A 13755-nucleotide genomic window follows, 5' to 3' on the forward strand; every position below is an offset into this window, starting at 1 on the left:
CGTTTGCAGGACTGATTCACATTTAAAGGAACAGTCTGTGAATCAAGATGGTGGCAGCCTGTTTAAAAGGGAAATAAGAAGAGGAGTCCTCCTGAGAGGCTCTTACCCAGGTTCTGCCACATGCTGAACAGTTCATAGGTCATCATCACTCTCATGTCACCGTACCTGCAAACGCACAAAGTTCATCAGTTCAAACACCAAAATGACTTCAAGTAATCAATCAAACACTCTCTGGATCAACGGGCAGTCGATCTGTGTCGAGAACAAAAGAGTCGTCGAGCAAAACAAAGAAACAACAGAAAAACTAAAACCCAGCAGCTTGTCTGGTGTCCTGTTTCCAGTTTGATTGATTTCATCTTCCTGTCTGCTCTGACCAGGTTCACCTGCCCCTCGCTGTCCTCCTCTCCGGAGTGTATGTAGTCCGTGTTGTCCTGTATTTTTCCGGACTCTCGTGGGAGTTTCATCTGCTTTTTGTTTTCCTGTTTATTTTTGTTAGTAAATCCCTTTTGAAAGCGGAGGAACTCCTGCTGCCTGAGGACGTTGAACATCCGGGTGCTGCCTGGTTCCCGGGACTCTGGTAGAAATAACGAGGGGAGACGAGCTTTCCTGGAGAAAAGAAGTGTTCCTGCAAGACTGATAAAGTAGGTCGGAGAGTTTGTGGAGCGGCTTCACTTCAAAGAGGAAAACGGCTTCTTTCAAATTCTGACTTTCAGCGTTTTAGCTGCAGAAGACACCAAGTCTGAGGACAAGTGTGTGTGTGTGTGTGTGTGTGTGTGTGTGTGTGTGTGTGTGTGTGTGTGTGTGTGTGTGTGTGTGTGTGTGTGTGTGTGTGTGTATGTGTGTGTGTGTGTGTGTGTGTGTGTGTGTGTGTGAGTGTGTGTGAGTGTGTGTGTGTGTGTGTGTGTGTGTGTGTGTAACGGCAGGAATCAGTCCCTCCAGGATTATTTTGTGATTGTTGCAATCAGACATGTTTGCGGCGACTTTTTTGAAATAAATTGTGGGAATTTAAAAGAATTGCAGGTTGAGAAAATAATTTTCTTTTTAAGAACTACCTGATAAATAATAATATGTAGTCACTTCCTGTGATAATAATCAGGCTGCACATCACAGAAATATTCCAGCTCCAGTAAATGTTGGGTTTGTGAGCGTTAGTTGTTTGTGTGCTCTTACTTGTCTAAGACCTTCTTCCTCTTGGCAGGACTCAGGTTTTCCAGCTGTAAACTGGGCTGGTTGATGTACAACACGGCCAGGCTGAAGTACGAGTTCCACACCTGCTCACACACACAAAAACAACCTTTTCTTTCTGAACACAGCTTCCATTTATCGGTGTGAGTGTGTGACGGTAAAGATCACCGACTGCGGTTCATGTGGTTTTTCAGGTTCAGTAAATCACTTCTGTTATGTGGTTTGACTTTAAGCTTTATGTCGTCGAAAGTGAAAAGAATCACGTTGATGGTGAGAGTGACTCGTGTTAGATAGCCAGCAGGAAGAAATAAACCTCAGCTGGTTTCTTGTGGTTTTCACTTCTTGCAGATTGTTTTTTTTCTTGCATGAAGTGTGACAGTTACAGTCGAGTACCTTGAAGTCAAAGTCGGCCTCGGTGAAGTTCTTGTGCAGAGCAGGAGAGAGGTACTGAGCCGTGGTCAGGATGATGCTGCAGGAAGGACACACACACACACACACACACACACACACACACACACACACACACACACACACACACACATTACTCGGTCCAGCTCCGACACCGACGTGGTTGTCTGGCAGATGATTTTTCGGTGTCTTACTTGCTGGTGAGGAGCCTCATGATGTTCCAGTCACGGGGGAAAATACTGAGCTTCATCAGGTTCCTGAACACACACAGGATCTTCAACAGGAACTCCTGAGGAGAAGGATCAGATCTTTGTTTACATGAGGAACGACGTGAGGCCGGAGCTGGCCACGCCTCCTCCGTGACGGCGGCGGTCTCCTACCTTGACCTCCTCTTTGCTCTGGAAGTTGTCCATCAGGTGCTGAAAGTGGATGTCCGTCATCTGGCGCAGCAGCGACAGGAGGCAGGACACGTACTCTCCCTGCCAATGAGGAGAGGAGGGGGACAGTCACGTGAGCCAATCACAGAGATGGACGACGGCGGGGTAAGACAGGCTCCTCCCCAAACTGACCCCTGATCAGTGGCCTCTTCACTACAGGTGTCACTCTGTGTGAATGCATTTTGAATATAAATATGTAACAAATGCCAGATTGTTTTTATAAGTAAACAACAAATCCAATGAATTTAGGGCGAAGTGACGCCTCCTTTTATTGGACTTGACTTGAGAAAGCTGAATGTTTCTGAGCAGCAACAACATTATGTTTCATGTCTGTTCTCAACTGGATATTTGTATCTCTAAAATTTCAGTCATAATGCTCCATAATGCCTTCATGCACTATTAAAACATGAAATAAACAAAAACAATAAAAAGGCAGAGTTTAAAAATCATCAACTTGTTATAGAAATGCATAAAAAGAATAAAAGAATGAAAGCTAACGACTAATGTGATTCGTTCGAGGCTAGAAGCAAACAGCAGCAGGTGCACTGCATCATGGGAAACGTATGTTCTTCAAAATAAAAGATGGACTTTTTTCTTTTTCCACTCAAAAAGGGCCGCACGATGAACATTTGGGCCACGACCCACCAGTTGAGAACCCCTGATCTGTCTTTACTTTGTTATTTCTGGGCTTCGACTCCCAGTTAGAGAATATAATATATTAGAAAATAAATGGAGGTGTCGAGGAAGAGGCCGGGAGGAGCCAGACTGAGATGGAGCCAAAGATGAAAGGAGGGAAATGGAAATGAAGAAAGTTGGACCGTCATGGAACAATCAATCACTAAGATAAATAAAAATAAAAAACTCATAAGAACCGCAAGACTCTGAAATCATACACTATAAATAAAGAAAGAACGGATGCAAAGAAGAACAAAAGGAAACTTTTAATAAGCGATGAAAGAAGGATGAAACGTGAGAAGTGTCTGATGAGACGGATCAGCTGATTGGAGGAGGGCAACATGGACCAAATCAATACTGTCATCGTTATCTAATTATTCATAATAATTTCAGTTTCAAATCTCAGTGAGCCACATTCAGTTGGAATTTAACTTTCTGTCATTTAGATGTGAGAATAGTGAAGCAGGATTTTAAGAGAATATTATCATTAATGAGTGAGAGTATTGCCCAGCTGTAGTAGAGAGGGAGGCAGGCAGGTGCAGGACTGACGAGGCGGGCCGGGAGGTGAAGTAGTAGTAGTCGTATTGTTAGTTACTAACAGTGATCTCCGCGGTGCACTGCGGACAGCGTTGACCCCTTACCGCCTCCTGCGATTGGCTCTTGCTCATGATTGACAGCAGGGTCTGCAGGAGGACGTCCAGCAGGGACTCCACCATCATCTCCACCTCCTCCTGCACCGACGTGTCCTGGAGGAGGAGACGAGAGGAAGGAGGAGGGAAAAAAAACAAAACAGGAGAAGAAGAAGTGAGAAGTGTGTGTGTGTGAGAGAGTGTGTGTGTGTGTGTGTGTGTGTGTGTGTGTGTGTGTGTGTGTGTGTGTTACCAGTGAGCTGGTCTTGATAATAGAGAAGATGGAGCTGAGTATTCCAGAGCAGATGAGCAGCTCCTTCTGCTGCCTCAGATGTAGATGGATGTGATGCAGGACCACAGGGAGCAGGATCCTACGAGACTCTGGGGGGGGGGGGGGGGGGGGGGGGGAGGCACACACACACACACACACACACACACACACACACACACACACACACTGGTTAACCCAACAAAAAAAAAATCATAGGAAGGCAAAACAGAAAGGAGCTTGCATTCATTTATGTATTTTAAGAGCTGTTTGTAGCAGATTATAATCATATTAAAATGTTTATTGAAGGAACATGTTGGCAGATTAATACCTAAACTGTTTATATTAAATTAAAGAAAGCAAGAACTCATCAGGAGATTCATCTGCCAAACATTACACTTCAGATGACATCATTTTCCATGTTGTAAGACTCAGGTGTTATTTTTCGCGTTCACATATTTGAACCACATTCACATTCACTATGTGGGAATATATTCTATATTATTCCCGACGTTTACCGGGGAACGAGAAGAGCCGGCTGTCGACCGTCCGGGCGATGGACTGCAGCTTCACCACGTCCATGGACTGTCCGATGTGCACCGTGGACGGCATGCTGCCCAGGGTGCCGCGCACGAACTCGGCCACCTCCTGCACCGTGAACATCTGCAGCAGCTCGTCGAAGATGGCGGGGAAGGAGTTCAACAGGGCGGCCTGAGGAAGAGGAGGGAGAGACAGAGGAAGGGTGAGTGAGGATGTTTACAGAGGAGGAAGAGGAAGAGGAGGAGGAAGGAGACGCCGGGTTGTGAGGTTAATAAGTTAGAGTGAAGGGAGTGGAGAGAAAAGTCACAGTGAACACAGAGAAGAGCTGTTTTCATCGAGCATGCCCCGCCCACCTACAGCGGAAAGCTGACTGCGCCACAGGCCTGTCAATCAAACAGACACTCCCCCAAAACATACCGCTATCTGAAGCCTAATATCTAATCATTGATGGGTTTCTATTCATAAAAACAGTGACAATTGTTTTCTTTGGATGACAACAAACCTTTTGGGAGGTCAAAGGTCATCTGATGTTTAAACTCCTGAGAAACCAGATTGTTGTTATCTTTGCGGCCACCAGAGGTCGCCGAACTTTAAAATGTAACTGTGGGTCATAATACACTTCTTTAACAAAACACCTGTTTGGTTGTTTTTCAGGAGGAGGACAGACATATTATTATTATTATTATTATTATTATTATTATTATTATTATTAATTAAATATTCTTTAGTCCAAACACGCAGTATTAATTATTTGTGTTTTGTAAATAGAGCTTCTGCCTTCTGTAATACAGAACAGCTGTTCACTGGTTTTAAAAGGAGAGTGAAGAGAGAGAATTTAATAATTAACAGATAACAGAGATCAGAAAAAGATTAAAAAAGAGGACAAAGTGAGAGATGTTAATTCATAACCAGTTCAACATGATTAAAACACACAGAAGAGACACAAATCAGACCTCAACAGTCACAGAGAAACTGTGTGAAAGTCCTGGAGGGTCCGATGTGAGCGAGCGGCGCCTCCTCAGGACGGGATGTGACTTCATGAGCCGAGTGTGGTGACGAGGATCATACAGCCGGTGCAGGACGGGAGTGTGTGAGAGCAGTCCGGGTGTGCAGGATCACAGGTGTGTGTGTGTGTGTGTGTGTGTGTGTGTGTGTGTGTGTGTGTGTGTGTGTGTGTGTGTGTGTGTGTGTGTGTGTGTGTGTGTGTGTGTGTGACAGGTGAATTCGGACTCCGGGCTTCCTTCCACACGTCTACTTACTGACAGCGGAGACGGCCGCAGAGCGTTGGAGCTCCAGGCCTGAGTGCAGCTGGCCGGCCCGCTGCCAGGAGCCTGTCCTGGGGCGGGCGGCTGGGCCGGGCCCGGGGCGAGGGCTAGAGCTAAGGGAGCAGCAGGCCCGGCGCCGGGGGCCTGATTTGGGCCTGGACAAGGCTGGGAGCCCTGCGGTGCCGTGGGTGGAGGAGTAGGAGGAGGAGGAGGAATAATAAGGACCCAAATGAAGGAGCAAAGAAGTGGAGGAGATTGAAAGAGGAGGTGAAGGAAGGAGAGGTCCGAGGTACCAGCAGAAAGAGGAGATCACAGTCAGATTACAGCAGCTGAGAGGAGACGGGAAGCTCAACTAAACTACACGAGTGTTTATTAAAGCTTCTTAGTATTAGCTGTTATAAAAGCAGAAGAGAGTCTCCGTAAACTACAGACACAAGAAACACAGGAAGTACATCAACGCCGCTTTAAAAGAAACCATTAAACGATCGGAGAACAGCGGCTCTTCCTCACCTGAGTGAAGATGAGGGTCTCTGAGTTGCGGCTGTCGAGGCTGAGGACGAAGCGGATGGACTGGAAGAGCTCCTGGATGCTGGTGCGGAACTGCTCCTCCTCCATCCCGCATGTAGCCCGGGAGTACAGGATCCGGGACTGGACGATGAACTTGAACAGGTACTCCAGGGCCTGATGGATTAGAACGTATTTTATTGTATTATTGCTCTGTGTTTAATTTATTTTTTATTTTTACTCACATTTGGATTGATGTGATTTATGTTCCTTTATATCTGATGTTTTGTGTGATTTTCTTGCTGTGAAGCTCTTTGTGCTCCACAAATAAAGTTTATTTGTATTATTTTATATATTCTATACATTTTATCCCCAATGTGAAGATTTCTGAACTCCTTCACTTGTTTTAATGACACATTAACTATCCAGGAGGACGTGAAAATTATTCTTCTTAATTACATTTTTTTAATTTTACACCCCCTGTTAGATGTGACTGCTTTTTAAAGCATTCATAACTCATTTTTAAGGGACTTCTCATTTATTAATCTTGTTTTAAAGTATGACTGCATCAGTTTCAGGCGTATAGCTGGAGCAGCAACACAAATTAAATCTTACAGACACATTTTTTAAATTTCTTTTACATTTGAATTCTTTTCTTTTAAACTATAATAATAATATATATATATATATATATATTAAAAAAAAAAGTAATGTGTGTAGTTGTCTTAAAACTTGAAAACAGATACCTGATTGTACCGAGAAGATTTGGATGTTGATATTTGTACTGATTTTGTTTTTAAGGAACCAGCATGTCGGTCCAGTAGTTTGTAAAACGTTGAGCGAGTTCAGAGTGAAACGAGCTGAAACTCGGCGGCCGACGCAAACAGATTCGTAAAAGATGAAAAAATAAATAAATAAAAAGTGTCAGATCTGAACTCACAGCTGCTGCGTGTCAAAACTGCCCTCAATAATTCACCGCGTCCACTTCTACAACGACAGCGTGACCTCATTGATGTTCGGGCCTGATGAATATTTCAGCGTGCTGAGCAGCGTTTGTCTGAACATCTATTCTCAGCTCGGACTACGACGCTGACGCAACTCTGAACACGTGCAGTCGGCTTTTAGTCAGTCGACCACGTCGGGACGATGAGAGGGAAGAATTACAAAAGCTTAAAAAGATTTAAAACTAAAGTTAAAAGCTGTTTTAATTAGTAGATTTAACCGCTGCTGTTCAGCTCAGAGTTGAGATACCGTCTCTCTCACCCTCATGGCCTCCTGGATGTGGTCCTGCCGGACCACCTCGGCGGACCGGTCCATGTACCACTTCAGACACCGGATCAGCTCCCTGAAACACAACAGACATGAAAAATGATGCATTTGAGTTGAATTATAACATTTCAGCATCTGAGACACAGATTCAGGAACTTTATCTAAAACTGCTCTCTCGGATTTTCTGGTCAGTTGGGGGCAAAATATTTAATATCCTGTATATCCTGTGTACCCTTCACTCAAATTGATGAGAAGTTGAATGGGAGTCTATGGAGCCGGAGGCTTTTTGGAGCCGACCTCTAGTGGCACTCGCTGGTATTGCAGCTGAAGACATTTTACAGACCTGGAAGCTACGAACACTTTTATATCCACTCTGTGATTTAGATTCATGTTTCTGGTTGTACTCACTCTGTTTTAGCTCCACTGAAGGAAACAGGAACCAGAACAATAAAGTTGTGGACCGGACAGCTAAAAATAAACTGTGTGGGTGAAACACTCACTTGTAAGCCAACGCGCCAGCAAAGTGCTTCTGGATGTACGTGTCCATCACCGGCCTGAAGTGGTAGTACTTACTGTCCCGGAGGAGGTTGATGATAAACACCTGGAGGAGACGGGGACGACGAGACACTTACATGGAGAAAATCTGACGTCATCTCAGCAACAAAAGGTGAATTATGAACGGTTTCACATCCAGTTAGTAACTCAGTAATAAAACACTCACCAGCGACTGGAACACCAGCGGCCCGTATTTATCCGTGTTGTCGTCCAAGATGGAGAACAAGGTGTCGAGGATGTCCTGGAGAAACTGTCAGTCAGACAGACAGACAGACAGACAGACAGACGGACGGACAGACAGGCAGACAGACGGACAGATGGACAGACAGACAGATGGACAGACAGACAGGCAGAGAGCAGATCAGAGGGTTTTTTGTGGTAAAATTGCAGAAATTAGCAAAAATTGCGAGGTGAGGAAAATAAATTTGGATTTTATTTATGTAATTATATCTTGGAAATATTTGCATTTCTTTATGTTTTGAACAGGTTTTCTGTTGCCCTGGCTGCCTGTGTTTGCAGCGAATGTTCGTTATTGCAGTGTAAAATCTGGCGTGTTGTTTGAGGCTGGTTTTATAGCTCTGTAACACTGACAGAGTTCAGCTTCATCTTCACAGAAATAGAAACACACTCCGACACCGACGGCTGGAACCGCCAAGACGTCCTGCCGACAGTCTCACACCTCAGCGAGTGGAGAAGCTTCCAGGTGACGCAGGAAGTCTTATAAAATCAAACCTGACAGATCGTGATTCCTCCGGTGAAGAACATCCGAGTCCGTCCTCGTCGTGGAGAAACTAACGAAACCTCAGCTCACCTTGACGATCTCCTCCCCGCTGACGTGTCTCAGTCGTCCCAGGATGTCCATGACCCGGTCGGGATGAGCCTTCCACTTCAGCAGCGCCAGGAGGTCCACTGGAAGACCAGAGAGGAGTCAACCATCAGGAATGAAAGCTTTACTTCTATATTTCCAATGAGGAGCGTCTCGTACCGTTCTGGGTGAGTTTGGTGGACGAGAGCTGTGTGGAGATCCAGAAAGTCTCCTTGGTGCTGCGCTGGAAGACGAGGCTGGACGGGATGCTGGGACAGCTGTTGAAGTCCTCCTTACAGCAGGGCAGGCCCAGGTAGAGGGCGTGGTTACTGAAGGTGGTGTTCTCATCACACTGAGGAGGAGGAGGAGGAGGAGGAGGAGGAGGAGGAAGAAGAAGCAGTAGATGGTTCCATTAAAAATGTTGTGCTTTTATTTTGTCGCCTCCAGGATATTTGTAGATGTAAAACTGCACCAGGTATGCGCATTGTTTTGAAAATCTCTCCAGGAAGTTTGTGTAATTTTATTGTGAATCATCTCTGAGTGATTTATCATGAAAGTCTGATTATTAGGAAGCAGGAAGTGAACAAACACATTGAACCCGTGCAGCGTGCCGGACCTTGTAGACGTAGAGCTCGTGGCTCTCGTCGGACAGAGTGGTTCCGTCCTCCCTCATCAGAGGAGTGAAGGCGAAGCCGAACAGCTTCTTCTCTCCTTTGTCCTTCGCTGCAGAAAGAAGAAGAGAAACAGTCAGATTATCAGAGATCTGAAAATAAAAATCACATAAAAACCTCAGAACGTGTTGTTTGTGCTCTCGTGTTTGTTTCCTGTGTGAAAGCGATCATCCGACCGGCCGTGAGCTGGACTCACTGGAGCAGTGTCTGAACTCGAAGCGGAGGTGCGACCCCCGGAAGCGGTCGATGGGGATGGGCAGCTTGATGACCTCGCTCCATCGGGGGCTGTTGTTGTGGTAGAGCACGAAGGAGCGGTGCTCCGGGACGCCCGGCTCGCCCGAACCCAGACTGATGCAGTCCTGCAGGAGAGAGACGGATCATCGACTCGCTGCACATCAAACTATTGATCAACCTGCGACACGAGAGCGGCGTCGCTACCTTCAGGATCTCCCCGTCGGCGTACAGCACGTAGACGGTGACCTCGATGTTCTTCTGCACGCTCTTCCCTCCTCTCTCGAAGTCGCCCCGCTCCAGCGTCAGGTACAGGTCGTTACGGATGTCGCCTGCAAGGACACAAACAAAACACATTCGCATGTCACCGAGAAACGAAACAAACACGAGCACAAATCTGATGATTTTCATTTGTGGTTTTGACTGTAAGACGTCAAAATAATGTCCGACAGAAGCTGAATACTCTGCAGGCGTACACGTCCTGCAGCACAGAAACCTCTGACTAACGAGTCCGATTCATTCAGTTGTGGTTTCTAAAAACATAATGTTATAATAGCAGCAGGATAAGAAGAAGACACACGTTCCACTGCCAGAACAAAGCGGCTGAACGGTGAATCCTTCACGTGGTTCAGAGGGAGAAATGACTGACCGGGCATGATGACGTCGGGGAAGCCCAGTTTGCGTGTGATGGCGACGCCCCTGCTGAAGATGAGCGGGTTCTCTCTGCGGACCTGATCCATGTCGCCCCGCAGCAGCTGCAGGGAGATGATCAGACCTGCAGGGGGGAGGAAGAGGAGGAGGAGGAGGAAGAGGAGGAGGACGAGGAGGAGAAAGAGGAGGAAGAGGAGGAGAGAGGCGGGACAGAAACAGAAAAAAAAAAATTACAGTAACTGGACATGGCTGGAACAAAACAGCATAAAAATGTGCATCTTTTTTATAACATCTGATCTGCACACACACACACACACACACACACACACACACACACACACACACACACACACACACACACACACACACAGACACACCGTAGTTGGTGCTGGGTGCGGTGTACTTGGTGCTGGACTTGCGGATGATGTTCTCGTGGATCTGGTACCATTCGTTCTCGTTGTTACACCTGGAGGACAAAAATAAAACATTCATGTTACATCATGAAGAAAATATGTTTCCAACTCTGGCAGAGTTCACAACATCACTGAGTGATAACCATGAAGCATCCTAACACACACACACACACACACACACACACACACTCACATACACACTCACTCACACACACACACACACACACACACACACACACACACACACACACACACACACACACACACACACACACACACACACACACACACAGGGAATCCCTCTTGGCTGAACCTTCTGAAGACTCACCTGCAGCAGCCCGACAGTACTCAATAACAACATGATGTCATCCTGTGTGTGTGTGTGTGTGTGTGTGTGTGTGTGTGTGTGTGTGTGTGTGTGTGTGTGTGTGTGTGCTGACGGCATTATCAGACTGCAGAGGCAGTGAAGTGTGTCTGCAGCTGCAGGGAAACATCGTTCTCTCCTTTACATAACAAACCGTCAGAGAGAGATGGTCTGAAGAAGAAACATCGTCTTCATCGTCTCTCTTTCTCGCTGCCCTTTGACCTCTAGTGGCGCTCGGTGGTATTGCAGTTTAGGGCATAGATTCCCCCCCCCCCTCCCTCCTCCACCGACTCTCACAAACTTACGTGTAGACCTTCAGGACGAAGTCTTTCTCCTCTTTGAGCTCGGAGATGGTCTGCAGCACGTCGCTCATGGCCAGAACCGCGCAGCCGTACGGTCGGCGGTACTGGACATGCGGCGGACCTTTCTTACTGTCGTTCAGCAGCATGCGGCCTGCGACAGGAAGAGCACCAGTGTTATAAACTTTTTAAAAATCAACTCCTTTATTTCAGGCGTTTTGTCCTGCATGTCACACTTACCGGTTCGTATAACCTGTGAGACGATGTAGAGATCTCTCTTCATGTCTTTGTTGCTCAGATCCTGAAGAGTCCGAGAGGAAGAAAAAAAACTCAGATATTGGAAACGAAACACCAGATTTAAAAGATTTCAAGGAATCAAGGAGGTTTATTATCGTTCCAGACGTGCTGGTCTATATGAAGGGAACGAAATTCAACAAAATACATAAAAGGAACAATATAAAACTAATTTGTATTGATTTATTGATTAATTTATTTTGAACTGTATGTTTTTAAACCATCAGCTGCCACTTAAAACTCAAGAAAAGGACTTTTAATAAATCTAGTTCGTACATCAGAGATAATGGAGGAGAGTTCATATCTGCTGTTTAAATGAGTCTCTACATTTTCAGATGCTCTGATAGTTAAATAATATTAACTTGCGTGGCGTTTCCATCATTACTGAAGATACTGTGTGAAGAAACTGGAGGTGGTTTCACCCAAAAAGCTTCATAAACACAGATATTGAAATATGTTTGTCAGAGTTGATACTTCAACTGAACAACAGGGGGCGCTGCTTTCTTACTTTTATATCCATCCTCTGTGTTTCAGATGTCATCTTCTTAAACTGTGTGTGTGTGTGTGTGTGTGTGTGTGTGTGTGTGTGTGTGTGTGTGTGTGTGTGTGTGTGTGTGTTCGTGTGTGGGTGTATGTTTGGGTGTGTGTGTTCGTGTGTGTGTGTGTGTGTGTTTTTGTGTGTATATGTGTGTGTGTGTGTGTGTGTGTGTGTGTGTGTGTGTGTGTGTGTGTGTGTGTTTTCGTGTGTATATGTGTGTGTGTGTGTGTGTGTGTGTGTGTTTTCGTGTGTATATGTGTGTGTGTGTGTGTGTGTGTGTGTGTGTGTGTGTGTGTGTTTTCGTGTGTATATGTGTGTGTGTGTGTGTGTGTGTGTGTGTGTGTGTTCGTGTGTGGGTGTATGTTTGGGTGTGTGTGTTCGTGTGTGTGTGTGTTTTCGTGTGTATATGTGTGTGTGTGTGTGTGTGTTTTCGTGTGTATATGTGATGTGTGTGTGTGTGTGTGTGTGTGTGTGTGTGTGTGTGTGTGTGTGAGTGTGTGTGTGTGTGTGTGTGTGTGTGTGTGTGTGTGTGTGTGTGTGTGTGTGTGTGTGTTACCGTGAAGAGGGCACACAGCCGGTCGACCTTCTCGGGGTTCTTTGGTCCTCCGTTCTTGTTCAGTCTCACCATGAACTTCTCGCTGAAAAACACAAATCAGAACAACAAACAGTCTTTAAGTTTAGTGGAAACGTTTCGGCTCGCATCGTCGTCTTCATCCCACCTTCCTACTCCTACTCCTGGTTCTGGTTCTGAGAGCACCAGAACCAGAACCAGAACCCAGTTATCATTTTGCTTGATTTAAATATTAGTTGGTAATTTTGGTTTTCTGAAGACATCCTGCGACCATTTTTCTTCAAATCTCCCAAGTTGATTTCCTATAATTGTGCTGATTCAGCAGGATAAATCAGGGCTCAACATGTATTGTTATTTAAATTATTTAAATCTCTGCTGCATATGGAGAGTTGCGCAACTTACTCCAGAGAGAAACCAGGTTCAAAACATGTTAGTTTTATATGATTTTATAACATGCAGAACTTTCTGATTTATATTTTTGTGTAAACGTAGATCCCGTCAGTCAGATCTTCTCCTCCACCGACTCTGAGGTGGAGAAACTCGACTCCAACCTCTCAGTTTACCCGTCGCGCCCTCGCTCGGCCTCCTCGGGGTGATTTCTCAAAGAGATGAAGCTCTTTCAGGTTTCTGATGGTGCTTTTCTCTCGTCTCCCTCCAGAGAGAGGAAAAGCTCAGAAGCAGCGTTTTCACCTCGGAGCTGCCTGCTGCTGTCAGCGACTCTTTTAACCCCTGTTTATCCGGGATAATGGGACTAAGCTGACATGCTTTTATTCTGAAATAGCACGCTTCACATTAATGCAGTTTAAGCCTCTGACACACGATCAGATTTCTCCCGTCATCAGTGACTCTGAGAGGAACGTTAATCCATCCATATTTTCAGACTGTGACACAAACACAACAAAGAAGATTCATCTGAAAACTGAACTGAAGAGCTGTTTACTTGTTTACTTAATAAGTGCCACTTTTTATTCATCTATTTATTTATTGACGGGCTGATTTTAGTAACCTTTCAGTTCTTAGCCCCGTTTTTAACCCACTATAACCGCTGACTTGTAAATCTATTACATCGGTATGTTGAAATCGTTGGACATAACGCTCTTTGTGAACTTTGTCATAAACATAAAGAGCCAATTCTACAGGAATGAATATGCTCTTTTGTAAATCCTGCATGGGAGAGTTTTAA

At 45.4% G+C, this 13755-nt stretch overlaps 1 protein-coding gene across 7 annotated transcripts in view; it reads right to left on the reverse strand.

The window, feature by feature from the left end:
* LOC138210414 (dedicator of cytokinesis protein 3-like) overlaps positions 1-13755 on the reverse strand; it is a 116195-nt gene that overhangs the window by 16545 nt on the left and 85895 nt on the right. For 6 of the 7 annotated variants that reach the window (XM_069169551.1, XM_069169548.1, XM_069169549.1 and 3 more), the window contains 22 exons: positions 12558-12639; positions 11410-11470; positions 11176-11323; positions 10471-10559; positions 10092-10217; positions 9650-9774; positions 9408-9570; positions 9157-9263; positions 8721-8892; positions 8547-8644; positions 7902-7985; positions 7681-7781; positions 7175-7256; positions 5918-6088; positions 4121-4313; positions 3588-3715; positions 3305-3451; positions 1974-2072; positions 1788-1882; positions 1579-1654; positions 1171-1271; positions 107-165 (listed from right to left, as the gene is read on the reverse strand). In XM_069169551.1, the coding sequence (XP_069025652.1) occupies positions 107-165; positions 1171-1271; positions 1579-1654; positions 1788-1882; positions 1974-2072; positions 3305-3451; positions 3588-3715; positions 4121-4313; positions 5918-6088; positions 7175-7256; positions 7681-7781; positions 7902-7985; positions 8547-8644; positions 8721-8892; positions 9157-9263; positions 9408-9570; positions 9650-9774; positions 10092-10217; positions 10471-10559; positions 11176-11323; positions 11410-11470; positions 12558-12639 (2507 nt within the window). The remainder of the gene's footprint in view (positions 1-106; positions 166-1170; positions 1272-1578; positions 1655-1787; positions 1883-1973; positions 2073-3304; positions 3452-3587; positions 3716-4120; positions 4314-5917; positions 6089-7174; positions 7257-7680; positions 7782-7901; positions 7986-8546; positions 8645-8720; positions 8893-9156; positions 9264-9407; positions 9571-9649; positions 9775-10091; positions 10218-10470; positions 10560-11175; positions 11324-11409; positions 11471-12557; positions 12640-13755) is intronic. The other variant, XM_069169552.1, reaches the window with a different exon arrangement.

This window comes from Embiotoca jacksoni, unplaced genomic scaffold (assembly GCF_022577435.1).
Source record: "Embiotoca jacksoni isolate LCO1_2020_lvr unplaced genomic scaffold, fEmbJac1.0.p SCAF_46, whole genome shotgun sequence".
NCBI classification, from domain to species: Eukaryota; Metazoa; Chordata; class Actinopteri; family Embiotocidae; genus Embiotoca; species Embiotoca jacksoni.